Here is a 17,621-nt window from a genome sequence, read left to right on the forward strand (position 1 = left end):
GCATCAGGGCATTTTTGCTCCTACAAGTCACATACTTAATATTTATACAGCAAATAACTTAATATATACTAAATATTCAATAAATGCATTCTATAAACAATTTATATCATTATATTTTAATGTACTAAAAATGCTAGACTTAAGTGAAATGTGACCTTTTTTTTTTAACTTTATAAAAAGATCTTGATTTTGCTGCCTCGGAACGTTGATCACAGATTTACACCTCTCCTGCCGCATGATTTAGTCGTGATCCAACAGTGCTGAACTTACTGAGACTTGCTGTTGTTGAGTCTATGCGGGTGGTCCAGGAACAGTCTCTCGCACAGCTGCAGTATCGTACACAGCGCTGAGGGAACAGGGCATAAAAGGCAGTTGAAACATAGCAACTCTTAGTTCACAAATGATCAGTGTGTGGGAGCGCGAGAGAGATACCCACCTTCCTCACTGGCCTGCAAGAGAAACTTCTCTGTGGTAAACAGGGGTTTCTTCTCATCCAGGATCAGGTTCCAGAAGGTGGTCAATTTTGCTTCTACAGACAGAGCAGAGCCACAAATGAACCACAGCAAATAGCCGCATGGAGAGCGGTAGGAGTACTGTTTGCAACTCCACTGCTGCAATTACTGCATCACCCTCATACTAAACAGGACTGTGTCTACATGAGCAATCATTCAGTTCCAGATCTAAACAGAACTTCCAGCCTGGAGGGGAACAAGCTGAGTTTCGTGCTGGAGAAGATGGGAGATGAGACATGGGACACAAACACCCAGAACAAAACACAGTATCCTTAGAATGCCTCACCAGGCAGTACGTCCAGCGTGGAGAGACGGCACAGCAGCACAGACGCTGCCACGCCCTCAGTGAGCAGTGCATGCTGGGAGCTCTGAGCAGCAGCTTTCTCCACTGTCTGAATGAGCAGAGGAACGTGATCCACAGCCTGACTGAGTGTGTCGCCTGAAAGAGTGTGTGCGACAGGACGCAAAACATGTAAAACAAGCGCAAAGGCAAAAATCTCCCTGTGTAGGGGGAGAGCGTAATTCACTACAGTGCAGACGAATGGTTTAACATTTATTGTAAAAAAATAAAGCAGTATGAGATTGTAGGAAAGCCATGTAGTGCCTTGCGCAGCACAATTTCACTGACCTTTGAAGGCTCCCAGCATTGCCTGCAGGTAAGCATGGCGCACGGCTGAGGTGGAGGTCTTCAGGGTAAAGGCTTTTTTAAACCAGTCTTTCAGAGCTGCTGGCACTTCTGTGTTCAGACGGCCCATCCACTGAGACAGCACTGACACGGCATGCACCAGAGTCCCCTCATGGACTAACACACACACAAAATATAGCACATAGAAAGCGTTTTATATATTGTATAAGGGAGACCTCCAGCTTTGACAAGAACTCATCCTTTGATTAAGTCAATTAACCATACCATTCAGTAAAGCACAGCATTACCAAGTATTTAAGCCAAACAGAGGAAAAGATGCTCACCTTCCTGCTGCAGGAATGGAATAAACAACACTGCCACACTGGAGTTGAGGGACTGGCTGGAGGGGCCAGAGACCGCATGGTGACTGCAGCTCTTGATGCCTGAGTAAAGCCATGAAAGGGGTGGTAAAAAACTGTGGTACTAGAATCTGATACAAATGCAACAAGCAGGAAATGCTTCCTCTGTACGAAACAACTGTTTCCACATGGTCCGAGAAAGTACTCAAAAAGGCTGTGGCATTCAAGGCAGCATCGTTTGGTGTAATGGTGTAATAAACAGGTCTGGACTGCTGACACAAGGCAGTGTGAGTCCATGGAGTGATTCATGCTGTCTGTGCCAAATTCTGAACCCATTATCTGTGTGCCTCAGCCACAGATCAAGCAATTCAGCTTTGATGAGCCTGTGCCCACTGCAGCATCAGCTTTCTGTTCTTGTTGAAATGGGACCAGACATGGTTTTCTGCTGTTGCAAACATTACCTGAAGCATCCTTGGAAGCAGGTGTTGCGAGAAAGATCTTTTGCACATACTGATAAGTTCTGGAGTGTGGTTTGTCATGGTCACATTAAAAACATCATGTGAATGACCAAGCAAATCTTTTGGGCATTACATTTGGGGGTCTGAACATGGTCAATGGGAGGCAAGCTTACCTGAAAGCACATTCATTTTTTGGGCAACTGTGGTGAGCTTTCCCTCTGAACCTACAAATGGTGAGATAAAGCAACATCTTTAGCATGCAGAAAATGACAAAGTAAACTTGTGTGTGTCTATATGTGTATATTTTGGTTTGCTGACCTCCAAGAATGCCAAAGAGATGCGAGACGAGATTCTGGACAGCAGTAGAGTCACTGCACTGCTGGGACAAATTCTGCACTGCCTGCACGGCCTGCTCCATCAGCTCTGTATTACTTGCTTTTAGCTGACCTGAAACACACACACAGAGTCAGAAATATAAACACAATCATCTTAGTTTATTACAACAGGAATGGCGAGGGGACTTACTGGCAATGCCTTTCCCAATGTCCATGGCGTATTGGCTGAGATCGAGAGTGAGGGAAGCCAGCATGGAGGAGATGGCTAAACACAGAAGAGAGGAGACATACAAGACAGCATTATTACCTGTTAAACTCCTTAATAATAAAGGACTCAGGGAGAGAGGACTCATCATCTTCAAGACGTGAAAATTTTATATTGCGATATTTAGAGACATTTTTACAAAATACGGTATTTATCGTATTATTGTGTCATTATGCAGCACTTTCCAAAATGCTTTCCAAATACTCTCCCATACTGAGCACCATGATTTTTACTCAAATTAGTAGTACACAGAGTATTATTAGGAGTAGGAGTACAAATTAGGAGTACATGGTCTGTAATAAAATGTGCAGTTAATCAGTGTTCTTTAAGCGTTGACGATATACACAGTACACTCATAAAAGCATATTGTGCACCATAACAACATTTATCATGATATGATAAAATATTGTTATATTGCCCAGCTCTAACTGACAATATATAAGAACTAAATAAGAACTAAACCAAGTCCTGGCACGGTCTTTAGAGGGGAGCAGACAAGAACAATTGCACTTCCTAATTGGCTTCTCGTGCAGTAGACTGAGGTTTGCGCCTGAGTGATGCAGATTTCAAATAACTGCAAAGCCCAACCTCTATCTGTGGACGCATTTCCATTATGCTTGGATGTGCAAAACGTATATGAAATGTGTGTGCGAAATACGTTTATCTTACTCTGCATGGAGTTCTCTGGGCTGCGAAGCAGGGCTTTCTGCAGGGTGGGCAGGAGCTGCTCCTTAAACTCAGAGTGAGACACATGGCGGAGCACGGAACCGCTTTTATCCTGAAAACACACATTAAAAACATCCTATTCAATTACAACACCACAGCGGCTGAGCTCCCTGCCCTCATAACCTCAAACCAGTTCCAAAGTTGCAGACCCACTCACCAGGATATGCTGCAGTGGTCTGGTCTTGCTAGTCAGGACCGTCTTCATGTACAGCTCTAAAAGGGCTCCCTGAGACAGAAAGTGTGAAAGAGGACTTTAAAAATACAAGCTGAAACACATCTTAAAAGGTCAGACGTATCGGTTTACAGTGGAGCAAGAGACCAACCTTATGCTTGTTGATGGTGGCCATGTCTTTTTGGGCAGCGCAGTAGTCCACACACAAGGCCAGCAGAGGCAGTAAGGAGGGGCTCTGGTCCAGGCTCAAGAGCGTGGTCATGTACTGGTCCACCAGACCTAGGTTCTGGAGAAAGAGAGAGTCTCTAGTTGATGCCAAAGCCATCCGTAATTAGCCTCACACTTTCTGGGTGGAACAGTGACTGCAGCAGACAGTTTCAACCTCTACTTTAAGGCAAGATCACAATCAAGGTTGCCAACTTGTTTTAAGATAACAATCTTGGATTAAAATTCCTTTGAAGTAGTGTTATTTTGATAGTGTGAACTAATGGCTATCCAGAGAGGAAGTCAAGTTGCATGTTAAAGGGACAGCCATGAACACAGCGAAAGCTTTTACACACGGACGGGTCTATTTAATTGATGACAAACATGCATGTCAACAGTGTCTCACATCATCTTTTAGTTGGTAAAACATCAGGCAGCCAAACTCAGTATTGCTCAATATTTGTTGAAAAAGTACAACTTCAGTAAGCAGGTTAGACGTATGTGTCCTTTTACATGATGCTGACTTATCCATCTGTCCACATGACAGTTCAGCAATACAAACGTGTTAACTCAATGTTTTTATATATTTTTTTCCCCATTCTTTAAATTCTCTAATTTACCCTGAAAAAAATGAATCAGACTTATCTGTCAAAACAAAAAAAAATTATGATCTGCCTGGTCATTTTTATGTTTGACTGACACCTACTCAATGCCCAACCAGCCTTGAAGAAAAGCATGATGACCATGGAATGCTAATTAAAGTAATAGCTGATTTTCTTACATTTTTCCACAGCTTCCTGAGCCTCTTGGTGACAGATTTGAGAGCGTTTTTCGACGCTCCACCCACAACCTCAGCAACAAGCAGGCTCTGCACCTCCACCTGGTCACACAGACAGAGTTGAACAATAAGGTTAACCGGACATTCCTATAGAAATTTCAGATTAGCGTTTTCTAACATCCCTGCTTCCAAAACACCCATTTTAACTTACCTGCTAGTGAACCAACTGGCTACAAATGTGAGTTTTGAGAGGTCATGTGAGAGCAAGAAATATCAGGTCAGCTGTACTTTAAAAACCTGAACTTGAGGACTTAAACCACCAAGTAAACAAATGCAACATTTAACTCAATAACTGCAACAATTATCTAAAGGTCTTTTTTTTTTTTTTTTTTTCTTTTTTAAAGAGTGAGGCGGACTGTCATTATTATTCATCTGAAATCCACCCTACAATTTTCATTACACTGGTCAAACCAGGCTCACCTCCATCTGCAGGTTTGTTATTGGAATCGCAGAACTATATCCACACTCCATGTTGAAAGCTGCAACTCTGCTTTTGAATACTGTGTTTTCTAAACACGTCACTCCTGATAAAGAATGATATTGTTTCTACCTGGTGAGGAAACTGGTGATGTGCTCAACAGAACAGCACATCCTCCACAAAATCAGACACAAGCCCCATAGCCATTCTTTTACTGCCGTCTTGGTTATCTGATTCTTTTTTAGCATCATCACTGACTCAGTCATCATGAAAAACTACAAAGTAGTATTCACCGCAGGGTACCATTACTGTACCAGGCGGTCTTTAGTTCTGTGTCTGGACTCAGATTCCAAAAGCTTTTCCCATCTTTGTACTAAGAAACGTTTGGGGAAACCTAGCCCTGTTAGTTTGACTGATAGGGAGGTGTGACTGCAAAACAAATCTCCAAATGTACACAGCTTATGAGCCGCACATATTGTGGCCATCGTCTCTAAGCAGTTAGACAGCTCAACCCCTGCATTAACACACTCAGAATTATAACTACCTGTTTACATTAAGGAGAATGCACAAGAAAAAAAAAAAAAAAAAATTATGCACCAATGCTTCTAAACAAACTAACCAATTTCTTCCAGTGGGGCCCCTCTCTCTTCTCCGCGGTGGGGAAGACTACACGCACAATCAGGCAGGTCCAGGGCAAGGCACAGCAAGCACCTGAGGCCGTGCTCTTCCTGCAGAAGAAAACGGGAGGAAAAAACAAATCTGAGAGCAGAATCAACCAACAGACAATTTACTATTCAGTAACAATTTAAACCGATCTCCATAACAGAAGTCTAATAACCGTACCCGGGCATCACGCCCTTACTGACGACTCCACAGTTGAGCAGGCCAGGTGGGAGGTTGGCGGCGATGGCATCAGGCTGCGACTGGGCCAGCAGGTCAATGGCACAGAGAACGGCACGCCGAGAGGCCGCATCCCTTTCACACAAACAAAAAACATGCTTCTTTACACTGATCAGATTTCTTAGGTCGTTCATTCTGGGGGGAAACGGACACTGTGCGCTTTCCTCACCTGTATCTATGGAGGGTAAGACAAAAGAGTTTGCATAGCCCTTTGATGGCTGGTTCTGGCAGGCCTAAGAGAACAGAGGCACAGAGGAATAAATTAAACGTTAATCGCAAGCCAACTGCCATCAGTCCTTTACTGCTACTGAAGGGTATATACTCACTCTTTCCACTTATGCATTCCTGCAGCTCTCCTAGGATCGCTTTGCGTTCTTTAACACTTGATGTAGTCACTTTCACGGCAAACTTCTTCAGCGTGTCTGAAACCTGGCGTGACAGACATGCAAAAGCATACAGAGAAATCACACACCGGACCGCAACGATCCTGATGTCAAAGAGAAGCACAGGAAAGTCCTACAAGTAGGGTTGACAACATGGTAGAAATATCAGAATCACAATAGACCATTTCATAGGACGTGCTGACAAGATGCACCAGCAGCTGGCAGCCAGCAATTGATGACAGGGTTGTGGGTTGGACACCTTCAGCCTCACTGCCCCCCCCCCGGGGAACCACAACAATGGCTGCCCAACGCTCCAGGCATGTGTGTCTGTGTGTGTTCACCACATAACCCACAGATGGGTTAAAGGCGGAGGCCAAATTTCATCCGTGTCCAAAACTGATGATGAATATGGTTGTCTTGGCTTGTCTACTCAGTGCAGTGATTTCTGCTGCCATATATGCAATTAAACAGGACGAATTATGCTTTTGTAATAAAAAGAGAAGCTGGTCAGTGCTTTATAAACCAAAAACATATATAGCATATTGTGTATGACAAACACACACACACTTCCAACGACAGATAACTAGCTAGCTAGCCAACAGTCATGCTGCCCATCCATACTAGTTAGCTAGCTAGCTATCTTCATGGAGGAGCTGCTTATTGCGCTAAATATCATCACGTTCAAGCTCAAAGCTTTCCATATGAAATATCTGAGGAAAACAAGCTACCAACAGCCACAAACACTTACTAAAGCAAAGCTGGGTAACATCATAACAAACTAGCCAGCTAGCTAACAGCGCAGCATGTCAACAACCTTGTTTTTACTTAGCTATCTAGTTAGCCTGCAAGCTAACTATCCTCCACAATACCCAGCTATTTAGCTATAACTCTCTACAAACTGCTCAGCAAGAAGCACAAGCAGAGACGCCATGCTGCAATGAGGACACTGAAAAGGCCAGTGTTTGCCTACTAAACACTTTTAAAACCCCACCAAGACAATAAATAGAGCTAAGCTAGTGCTAACTAACGTCTGTAGCTTCATTGAAGTTTACTTTGTGCGACTCTCTGTGAACTAGCGGACTAGCCAGAACACACTCAGCGGCTCGGAGCGGCTCGGCTCGGCTCAGCTGATTCATCGCATTCATTCAAGACGTGGCACAGTTTCAGTAACGTGGTCATACTTTCACAAACGTTTTCAGGTCGTTCTTTAAACGATCTGCTGTGCGTGAGATCTGAGCTGAGCAGGTAAAGCGATAGCCTGCAGGCTACGCTCTTAGCCCCAGTGTTGCTGTGAGAGCAGGGCTTTCTCGGCTGTCGCGGTCGGGTTAGCGGGGCTCCACTTCGCCGTTGCGTAGAAAAATAACGCCCCCACAGTTAGACAAGAGCACGCGGAACCACCGAGAGCCTTAAACATCGCCGTTCCCCATTAAAACAGCTCCAGCTCGAAGCCCAGAAACTGAACCTGCGTTCATGCCACGAACTGCACACGAACCTGCGTGTCCGCTGCCATCTTGCCGGTCTCGATCTGGAAAGACTTTATGACGTCCTTTCCGGGGCATTACATCCTCACCCACGTGGTCAGAGCCCAATAGAGACGGTACCGCGGGATGGCCACCGAAAGGCGCTCTCGCTCAGAAAAGGAGGGCCACTCAGGAGGGTGGGAGATCCTTCTCGTTTTCCGGCGTCGAAGGGTGAATACAAGGGCTGGGGGAGTGCAGGAAATCGGAGAGGTGGGGGTAGACCCTTCAGCAGCGCCAGGCCCCACTGCTTTGAATGAGGTTTAGCACGTTTTGGGTCCATGTTGGGTTTCAGTTGCCTCTGTTATTGCCAAAAATAGGCAAGTTATCTAAACACATGCTTATCTAGCTAGATGACCGAAACACTTTTTTTATTTCTAAAGACGAAATGACTGGGATTAAATTCTATTTGTGTGATAAATGCAAACGGGTTATCTAAAAATGAAGAAATCGAGAAATTCGAGCAAAAATTTATTTCACTTTAATGGTAATATCAGACAGTAGGGGGCGCTCACGAGATTCCAAAAAGAGGCAGATCGGAGACGCTTCTGTGCTAAATTATTATTATTTTAATGTATTAAATAAAATACTTTATTTTATTTGAAGTTACGTTTTTAGATAATGCCCAGTCTGTTTGGCCTCTGTGGTCGCAATCGTTCGTCCTTTGCAACTCCAGTTCTGGTGCCTATTTATCTAACGGCAGGGAGTGTGAGATTATCCCGCCTACGGAACTGCAAAGACACTAGAGGGCGCTCACGAGACCGCGTGACAGATTCAAGGTGTGTGTGTGTGTGTGTGTGTGTAGGACGGGGAACTCCAGGACCAGGGTTGGGAAATTTGGGGGCAGATCGTTGAGGGAGAGATCTGAGACCCCAACTCACTCCTTCATAGTGTTGGTAGCTATGTTGTCAGCTCACCCACTTCAGCCCAGGCGTGTTACAGCAACCCCGTGAGTGAGCACTATATATGCCAACGCCAGATTTGAGAAATGGTGTTTTCCTAAAGTTAAAGGACGGTTTTGCATGAATTATTAGAAATAAACTACTGCTTAAAAGATTGAGATCAATGATTTTAATAGTATCAAAATATTGAGCTGCGCTGAAGCTTGAAAGTGAGAGGCACTAGCTAGCTTAGCTAACAGCTCGGTTACTGTAAACGTGGGTGAAATGTAACTGTCAAAAAGTAGTTACATTTCTCATGAATAACTAAAATAGGAAGTAATAAATATATGAAAAAGTAAATGTAACAGAGTAAAAGATACTGAACACTTCTAGCCCTCTTGAACATTTACATATGAGTCCAAAAGCACTACTTAATGTTTGACAGTAGGAGTTAAGAGTATTAAGTTCTGAACTATAACTGTTAAATCAACATTTATAATTATATGAATATTTTCTAATTCCTTATTAATATATATTCAGGCAACACTTGCGACTATACTCTCAGCATCTGATTCAATCCAAAGTCAATGTAATCCTGGTGCTAGACTGCTGGATAAATGTATAAAGCAGAACTAGGGGTTTTAAATATCGTGTTTTATACTATAATTCTATAATTTTATTTTACGACCTATTTTAAGGTCCATTTTCTAGCCTTGCTGGCTGTCTCACACCACTAAATGAATTGCTTCCTACATGATCTCCTCTCCTCTCCTGTCCACAGACCTGTTAGCGCTGTTGAAATCTGGTGACCGCATTGACCTCACCTGTGCTTCTACGCTCCTCAACCCCACTACTTCACTTCAAGCTGTATGACATCCTGCATTATCTTGTTGGCAGACCATGGTTACATTGTGTTTCCCTCCCTTAGACTCACCCTGTTGTACATCAGTGTATGAATATACATCAGCCAGCCAGAACATGAAAACTGCTGAAGTGGTGATGTCACTGTAACGAGATCATCAATGTTGTTCACATCGGTCAAGAGCTCAGATTGACTTTTCTTGAAGGTCAGCTCAGATCAGTTTTGGCAGCACACCCCAGAGACCCAACACAATAGGAGGCAGGCGGTTTTAATGTTATGACTGATCCGTACCTGGGTGCTTCTTATTACAATCTGCATCTCCCTCCATTTGCGCTGAACCCATACCCGGGTGCACGCTAATGATGGTGCAGTAGGCTGCTATGAAACGAAGTGCATGAAAACACCAAAGCATTTTATTGATATATAATGGTATGAACTCAGTCAGCTACCACAACTCACAGAACAAAAATGTGACAGTGTTATGGAAAACAAAAACAAAACGACAACAAATAATAACAGAGCAATGTTCACATTGGGTAAATAAAAACAGATTATATTGAAGGCCCACTAGAATAGACTGGAACAGTATAAATTAAACAGAGAGGAGAGAAATACTGAAGCCCTCATCATGACAGAAAATGCATGATAAACAAACAAAACAAAACAAAAAAAATGAAAAATTGGGATTTAAAAACCAGTGTCATAAATGGGTTCTGAGGCAGATGTGAAGTCGCTTAGCCAGCATCCCCCATTAGGACCTTTGAGTCCTTTTGGCACGTAGCAATCCGAGCAAGAAGAACAGTGAGAGACAGGAAAGGTTTCTGAATGATCACAGCATCTCAATTGAAAGTGACTTTATGTATACCATGTAAGTGAAAACAGAAGGCTGTATTTTAGAGTAATGTCCTCATACAGGTGACGAGGAGCTCAACGTTTTTCAAGAAGGAAATCTTAAAAGGTTAAAAACTAAACGAGAAGATCATGAGCTGCTGGTGGTAACTTCTTACATGCAATCTTTCTGATGCAATACATACGACTCCATACAGGATCGCTGAATATCTCGTCAAGCAGTCGGCTCCTTTATACGGATTAGAGGACTTTAAAGTGGGGTTACATTTTAGAAACGGTTAACACCTTCTTAACCCTCACTTGTCATGACTAGATTTTTAAAAATTGAAGTGAGATTTAAGACTTTCATGCAAAAAAAAAAAAAAAAGGATAGGGAAAAAAAAAAAAAAACATTAGAATATCATAATACAGCAGTTAACAAATATTGCCAAGAGTTTTCTTGAGAGAAACACTCTCAGATTCGTATCTGGGATCATATGCTGCGTAGAAGGGCTATAAACTGCACATTGTCACAGCGGTTTTAGAACAACGTCTCCTCTACAATTAGCTCGAGGAGGACGTTGAATAGAATCAGTGGTTATTGAAATGTTACAAGTCATAAGAACGGGTGTCTCCAAATGGCAGGACCTCACCTAAGTACAGTAAAATGTAACATTTTGCTGAGATGTTATTTGGCGATTTCACCAGTAACACAGCCAAACGCATTAAGGTAAATAGCTCAAAAATGCATATGCTCCCCTGAATATGAAGATTAACAGCCTTGATGTCTCTCGGATAAACAGTTGGATAAACTCCATGCCTACAAGAGTTGCGATCTATTCCAACAACGTTCATATCATGAAAGTCACTGTGGCCTTAAGGCTCATCACCACACTTCTCCCGTCCACCCCATGTAGGCCAACATGGTGTTTTTGAAATGGGCTGGTAATTGTTGGCAAGCATAGACATCAGTCTCCATAGAAATGTACATAATCTGTTACTAAAACTCTTTTCTTTTTTGGTATATTTCTCATATTACCATAATGTCTGATAGAAAACAAGGCACTGAGCACTGTAATATAAATTGGTTAGATTTCTCTTGTCGCAACTAATCGACTCACCGTCCAGCTGCTGCAAACAGTAATCACATTTTGCCACCCTGGCACTTTCCTCACAAGCTCTCTCACTCCACAGAGCAATGTTTCATAGTTAAAAGACTTTCGCAGGTCAACTGATCCAAACCGATCCAGAGCCACATTCTTAAAACGGTTTCTTTCAAACTCAACCAGTGAGCAGAACATCTTAATTTCTCCACACAATTACCATAAAAGCTAATTCCAACCTCTCTCTATTTAGCTAAACTCTCCTCCCTCTCCTCCTCCAACGCAAGGCTTTTGTAACACCAGCAATGTCCCCCATGGGAATAACCAGTCTCTCACTCACTCGCACACACACACAAACTCAGAGGTGCACTTGAGTGCTACCCTAACACTCTTGCTGCTTATCCAACACACACACACACACACACACACACACAGACGCACAGCCAGACGTATACACACACCTATCTCCTATCAGTCTAGCTGAAGAGTTTGACAAAGCAACCATGGCAGTAAGGCTTGTCGTTCTGCTCCTTGAAGGTGCCCTTGTTGAGCTGCTTGAGGCAGAAGGCACAGACGAAATGCTCAGGGTGGAATTTCTTGCCCATGGCCGTGATGCAGCGGCCTGTGATGGGCTTCTGGCAGCCAGAACAGAGTGAGCCACGCCGCTCATGGTAGTGCACCTCGCAGTACGGCTGGCCATCGTGCTCAAAGAAACTGCCGTTCACGAAGGGCGTGAAGCACTCCTGCAGCACACACACACACACACACAGGAGAAATTAAAATCTGGAAAGATTTGGCATCAAGACATTTCAAGACAGGCATTAAGACATCTCCTGATTCTCAGAATATAAAATAAGAACCTCAAGAACATCTGATAAACAAAAATGTGTGTCTGCTTTAAATTTCAAATGACTGGATCACCAGGATTACCAGTGTAAATGGTCCAGCCCTAAATTCTATGGGTCAGCAATATTAGCAGAAACAGAAAGTAGAATAAGCAAACTGTTTAACAGCATATTTGGGCATCAAATCCAAGTCCACGTGTAGATGCCTCATAGAGTTCAGTTGCATTTAAGAGACATTTGTTTAATGTGAGCATCTAAGTTGAATTTAAATGACTGTCTACTGAACATAACCCTACACCTACACACTAATGCTGACCTTAGCCTTTTCGGTTTAGCGTTAGATTTTAAAGGGTGATACCCAGTGATACCCATATTTGTCACATATACAAATACACATACCCTGCAGACAAAGCACTCAGGATGCCAGAGGCTGTTCAGGGCAGAGATGTAATTCTCCAGAATGGCACGGGCACAGCCCCCACACTTGGGAGCAAACAGGTCAAAGTAATCTTTGCGACAGTACGCTTTCCCGTCCTTCTCATGGAAGCCTGTTGCAAACAAAGACAACATGAGATTAGTGTGAGCTTACCATACTTATATATGAAGGTTCGATGGCCCCAACAATAAGCACTCACCCTCAGGGCCAAAGAAGGCACCGCACTGAGCACAGAAGAAATGTTCAGGATGCCATGTCCTATCCAGGGCGGTCACTACTTTCTGTAGAGAGAATACAACTTAATAGTTTGCTTCTTTTTTCACTTTCACACATTGTGCTACATTATGCAAATAGAGGAGCATCCAAATACACTTAATACTTGGCCACCTTTGTTCAAACAATGTGCCTTTGACTGTGCAGAGCTCATACCATGAGACTACAAGTGTGTAGGCGTGGCAGCCATTGAGAAATCTATTGATCAAGAAGGTAACGTATAACTAGTGGCTTGGAAGGGGAGCAAGTGTAAGCCTCTATAGGAAATAATTCATTCAATAACTGAGTAATTATGACAGCCATACAGTGTATGTACAGTGCATGAGTTCTCACATCCAGAATGGGGCCGTTGCAGTAGTAGCACCGAGGAGAGAAGAGGTGGTGATAGTCCCTCTCACAGTATGGCTGCCCGTCTCGCTCAAAGAAGTTCCTGGAACCAATCTCCTCCTGGCAGTGCGTGCACACGAAATGCTCTGGGTGCCATGTGCGGCCCATGGCTGTTACCACCTGTAAAAGCACACGCAACATTTGACTTAATGATGACTGATTAAAACACAGCACTTGGGACACCCGTCCTATATAGCCACTGCCTCTGCTATGTGGTTAGAGTAAACACCAGCACTGAGCTTAAGAATATACTGCCATATCTACTCAAACACAACGGTCACTAAGAAACAGCTTGACAAGACAGGTTTAAGCACGTTGCACAAGTAGTGCTCAGTCTCTGCACAGATGATAATTTGGCAGCAGGGGGTTTATTATTGTTTGGCTCGGAAAAGACAGGATAGGACATATCTGTATCTACTCCAGTGTTCTGCAGCACCCTCTTCAGTTGATCAATTAGAATGAGCTAACTTTTGTCCAAGGTTGATAGCATCCAGACACATTAACAGCACTGAAAACAACCTCAAAAATCAGAAACCCCATCAAGTACGTGAAGGCAGTCTGGCATTAATCAGGATATGATCCAATGATCAGAACATTCGGCACAGTCAACTGAAGTCACAGTAAGGGGTGCGAGGAATCCGCTACAGTTGATGAGCACCACAGCTCTGGGGGGGAAAAGCCATTAGCATGACTAGCTCAGAGTATTCTACCAGAGGGAAGTGGTTGGAAGAGGTGATGTCCAGGATAAGAGGAGTTGGCTATAATCTTGCCAGCACGATTCTTAAAACTGCTGTTGTACCTGTACTGAAGCTATGGTGGAGTACGCCCGGTGAGCCTCTCAGATATCCTGATTATGTTCTGGAGTTTGGCTTTCATGTGACACTGATGATCCGAATCAGATGGTTATAGATGATGTGAGGATTGACTTGATTAGGTGTGTGTGTGGAACTGGATTATCAGGGGCAGTTTGATTTTTTTCAGCTGCCTCAGTAAGAACATCTTATGCAGGGCACTCCTGGCTATAGAGGAGCTGGACCAGGAATTTGAACCTTCTCTACAACCTTTCTACAGTGGTTTCTGCTGCACCAGAACACCAAGTGCTTAACTTTTCTGTAGACGGACTGTTCAACATTAGTCAAGAGGCCGACCACAATGGCGTTATCCGCAAAAATCCTGATATCTTTATGATTTATGTCCTTGAAGATGCAATCCATGAACCACCAGCAAATGAGATCTGGCACAGACAGCTCGGACAGTTTGACATGCAGGAGCTCTGGTATTAAAAGTCAAGCTAAATTCCACAGAGCTTTAGTGTGGGTCTCTTAACTGTTGATCTGTGCAGCACTTCAATCTATCATTAAACAAACACCCATCAATAAACATGTAGGTGTGCAAAGTTATGTCTCTGGTAGCTGGAAGTACAAAGCATGTTACAGAGGCTCCAAGAATAGACAGAGAATCCCTTCAGCTTCCATTAGTACCATTTTGCAGTGGAGAACGGACACAGGTACTTGACCAAGGTATGGGTTGTTCAGGATTAAGACTAGCAGACCTACTGTACTGCCATACCACACTGCCTTGAAGCAAAGCACCATATAAGCACTAGAAATGTAGGGGGCCAAGGCCCAGTCAGTGCCTTACCTGGCCAACAATCGGTTTGCAGCAAGCACCGCACACTCCTTTGGCCACAGTCTGCACCCCCAACTTGTGTAGGTCAGACTGCAAGCTGCCCAACATGTTGTCCAGTTTATTTACCTGGGTGGGGTGAGCCTTACCCTGGGCCATGATCTAAATGGAAGAAGAAAAATATATAATTAGTCCACTAGTTAGATCTCTGGCAAGTGGGGAAATACTAAAACACACAAATGGAAGAAAAGTTAATACTGCAGAGAGAACTTCACCACACAACTTCATCTGATTTAACAACCGTGTCATTATAGGCCCTTGTGTAAATCCGTATTATATTCTTAAATTGAGACTTGACTCCCTGAAGCACCTCTCTACGCTGAGCCAAAATATGATTTATGGCCTATTGTCTGTAACAGTTCTGTGTCTATCAGTCTGTAATTACAAATGGAGGTCTAGCAAGTATTTATGAAGTCACAGCGCATCGAACCAAGAATGAGCTGATGTCTGCCTTCATTAAATCAGAACAGTGGGAACTCCATGCCTGCACCTGCATCGGGGGGAAGAGAGGGTCATACTCCGTCTGGCAGCCCACCGACACCAGCACTTTGGGAGGGATAACAGGGACAGCTGGAGGAGTCTGAGCAGGAGGGGGTGTGGGGGCTGGTGCTGGGGCTGGTGCTGGGGCTGGGGCCCGGGCTGGGGCTGGTGCTGGTGCTGTTGCTGGTGCTGGTGCTGTTGCTGGTTTGGGTTTAGGGGGTGGAGGGGGAGGCAGTACAGGCTCGGGTGTGGGGGGCTTGACAGGGGCTGGAGGAAGAGGAGGAAGTGGAAGTTCAACAGGAAGCTGGGGCGGAGGTGTTGGCTGCCTGGGAGGTGGAGAGGGGGCTGGAGGAGGGGGAGGCGGAAGCGGAGCTGCTTTCACTATAGGGGCACGTTTCGGCTCCTCAGCTGGAGGAGGGGGTCGAGGGGCTGGTGGGGACTGAGGAGGAGGAGGAGGAGGGATCACTTTCCTCTGAGGGAGAGGAGATTCGGGGGGAATGATGATCTAAAGAGATAGAAGAAAGGAGAAGAGAGAGAGAGAGAGAGAAAACAGGAGAAAAGGAAAGACATTGCAGAAGGTGAAGGAATGACAGTTTAATAGTGGCAAGAGGAAGAAAAAAAAAGTGTATATATCCTTCATTGTCCTTCATTTGACTCCTCTACCTTGTCAACCTCCTTGTTGTGGTCTTCTCGTGAGCGCTTGGGGTTTGACATGACAATGACCCCCTCAGTCATCCAATCATCAGGCTGTTTTTTGGAACGCTCCTTGCGAGCTATTCCTAGCTTGCCTTGCAGCTCCTCAATGAGGCGGTCCTGGGAGCTACTTTTGTGGAAGATGAGCGGGCCCATTTTCCTGCGGATGAGGCCATCCCGGTACATAGGGTGGACGTTGGGGGTTTCCTTGGTGCGTCTAATCACAGACTTGAGCTGAGACAGTAGGGGCAAAGACCCTGTCAGATTGCACATGCTCTGTTTACTGGGCATGCAGGGCATTTCTTTTAAAGAAAGAAAGCTAGTCCATCTGTTTAGTCTTTGCTTGTGAGAGGATAAGGTCAAGCAGCAGCTTCATGCAATCACCATACAAACACTAAGTGCTTCGTAAGGTCTGTGTGGTTAGGCCAGCAACTCTTTCAGTTAATACTACTTATATCAGAATATAAAAGGTAACATAAAATATCTTCAGAAGTGAGAACTAATGGGGGCCAACTGCAAACAGTAGTACTACGCATTGCACTGACATGCCCACACTCCAAAACGTGGCACGCTAAGCAATGACACACAGTCATCCAATCAACAGTAACAATTCACGGCACTCCAATCCCATCCATACATGTCCAGACGCCGAAATCCTGTCCATAGGGCTGGCAGAATGCAACATGGGCAGGTCCATCTGGGCATCTGGGGTACCAGGACAGGAGGATGGGGTGAGCGAGTCATCCATCCAGCTGGCCTCAGTCATCGGGGTCATTGAACCATCTGCTCCATCGTAGGGCAGTTTCAGTTCCATGTCAGCCCAGTCAAGCAGATCACTCCTGCAGTCCGACTGGTCCTCAAGAAGCCCGTCTCCTGCCTCACTTTCTGTATGAGTGTCCGGCTGAATCACCCTGCGATCTGCTGCTACGATCGTCTCCTCAAGCACCTCAGATCTTGCTGCTGGGATCAGTTTGGGAACCACTCGAGGAACCTCAGCCCCAGGCTTGCTAAAGCTCATGGACAAGAGATTGTCCAATGCATCCTCTAGGGAAGGTTCCTGCTGCGGAGCTGCACACTCAGTTGGAGGAGGAGGTCTTGGTGTAACGGAGATCAGCTCAGGCTGGTCTCCTGGAGGCTTAGGGCTGGATGTTTTGGGTAGTGACAAAGAAGGGAGGGGAGACAGGCTTTTGGGTAACGGAGATGGTATAACCGGTTCACTGACAGGTACAGCAATGGCAGATGGAGCAGCAGGTTTGGGCTCAGGACTAGGTACGTGAAAGAGACCATTAGAAGCTTGGGTAACCAGAGGACTAACCCGGTCTGGAGTCGTCCTACTGGCGGTTAGACTTGACGGACTAGGAGATTTAGTAATCCCAGCACTGGAAACATTACTCTCAGTCTTAGTAAGGCTAAGCTCTCGATTGCCAGGGCTACT

General features: G+C 44.6%; 2 protein-coding genes across 4 annotated transcripts in view; both read right to left on the bottom strand.

Moving 5' to 3' along the window:
- gcn1 (GCN1 activator of EIF2AK4) overlaps window positions 1-7,715 on the bottom strand; it is a 35,577-nt gene extending 27,862 nt beyond the window's left edge. The window contains exons 1-17 of the mRNA XM_072681981.1: window positions 7,688-7,715; window positions 6,139-6,241; window positions 5,982-6,045; window positions 5,756-5,887; window positions 5,532-5,640; window positions 4,438-4,536; window positions 3,604-3,738; window positions 3,438-3,506; window positions 3,224-3,332; window positions 2,480-2,554; window positions 2,273-2,401; window positions 2,128-2,178; window positions 1,482-1,580; window positions 1,141-1,314; window positions 799-951; window positions 437-529; window positions 271-346 (exon numbers count right to left, since the gene is read on the bottom strand). Coding sequence (XP_072538082.1) covers window positions 271-346; window positions 437-529; window positions 799-951; window positions 1,141-1,314; window positions 1,482-1,580; window positions 2,128-2,178; window positions 2,273-2,401; window positions 2,480-2,554; window positions 3,224-3,332; window positions 3,438-3,506; window positions 3,604-3,738; window positions 4,438-4,536; window positions 5,532-5,640; window positions 5,756-5,887; window positions 5,982-6,045; window positions 6,139-6,241; window positions 7,688-7,705 — 1,688 coding nt within the window. The 5' untranslated portion in view covers window positions 7,706-7,715. The remainder of the gene's footprint in view (window positions 1-270; window positions 347-436; window positions 530-798; window positions 952-1,140; window positions 1,315-1,481; window positions 1,581-2,127; window positions 2,179-2,272; window positions 2,402-2,479; window positions 2,555-3,223; window positions 3,333-3,437; window positions 3,507-3,603; window positions 3,739-4,437; window positions 4,537-5,531; window positions 5,641-5,755; window positions 5,888-5,981; window positions 6,046-6,138; window positions 6,242-7,687) is intronic.
- Window positions 7,716-9,846: 2,131 nt separating this feature from the next.
- pxnb (paxillin b) overlaps window positions 9,847-17,621 on the bottom strand; it is a 33,670-nt gene continuing 25,895 nt past the window's right edge. For 2 of the 3 annotated variants that reach the window (XM_072681985.1, XM_072681983.1), the window contains exons 8-12: window positions 14,969-15,115; window positions 13,274-13,447; window positions 12,867-12,948; window positions 12,631-12,779; window positions 9,847-12,129 (exon numbers count right to left, since the gene is read on the bottom strand). In XM_072681985.1, the coding sequence (XP_072538086.1) occupies window positions 11,863-12,129; window positions 12,631-12,779; window positions 12,867-12,948; window positions 13,274-13,447; window positions 14,969-15,115 (819 nt within the window). In that variant the 3' untranslated portion in view covers window positions 9,847-11,862. Of the gene's footprint in view, window positions 12,130-12,630; window positions 12,780-12,866; window positions 12,949-13,273; window positions 13,448-14,968; window positions 15,116-15,503; window positions 15,999-16,156; window positions 16,566-17,621 lie in introns of those variants that run through there. The other variant, XM_072681982.1, reaches the window with a different exon arrangement.

Source organism: Salminus brasiliensis, chromosome 6 (assembly GCF_030463535.1).
Source record: "Salminus brasiliensis chromosome 6, fSalBra1.hap2, whole genome shotgun sequence".
NCBI lineage: Eukaryota > Metazoa > Chordata > Actinopteri > Characiformes > Bryconidae > Salminus > Salminus brasiliensis.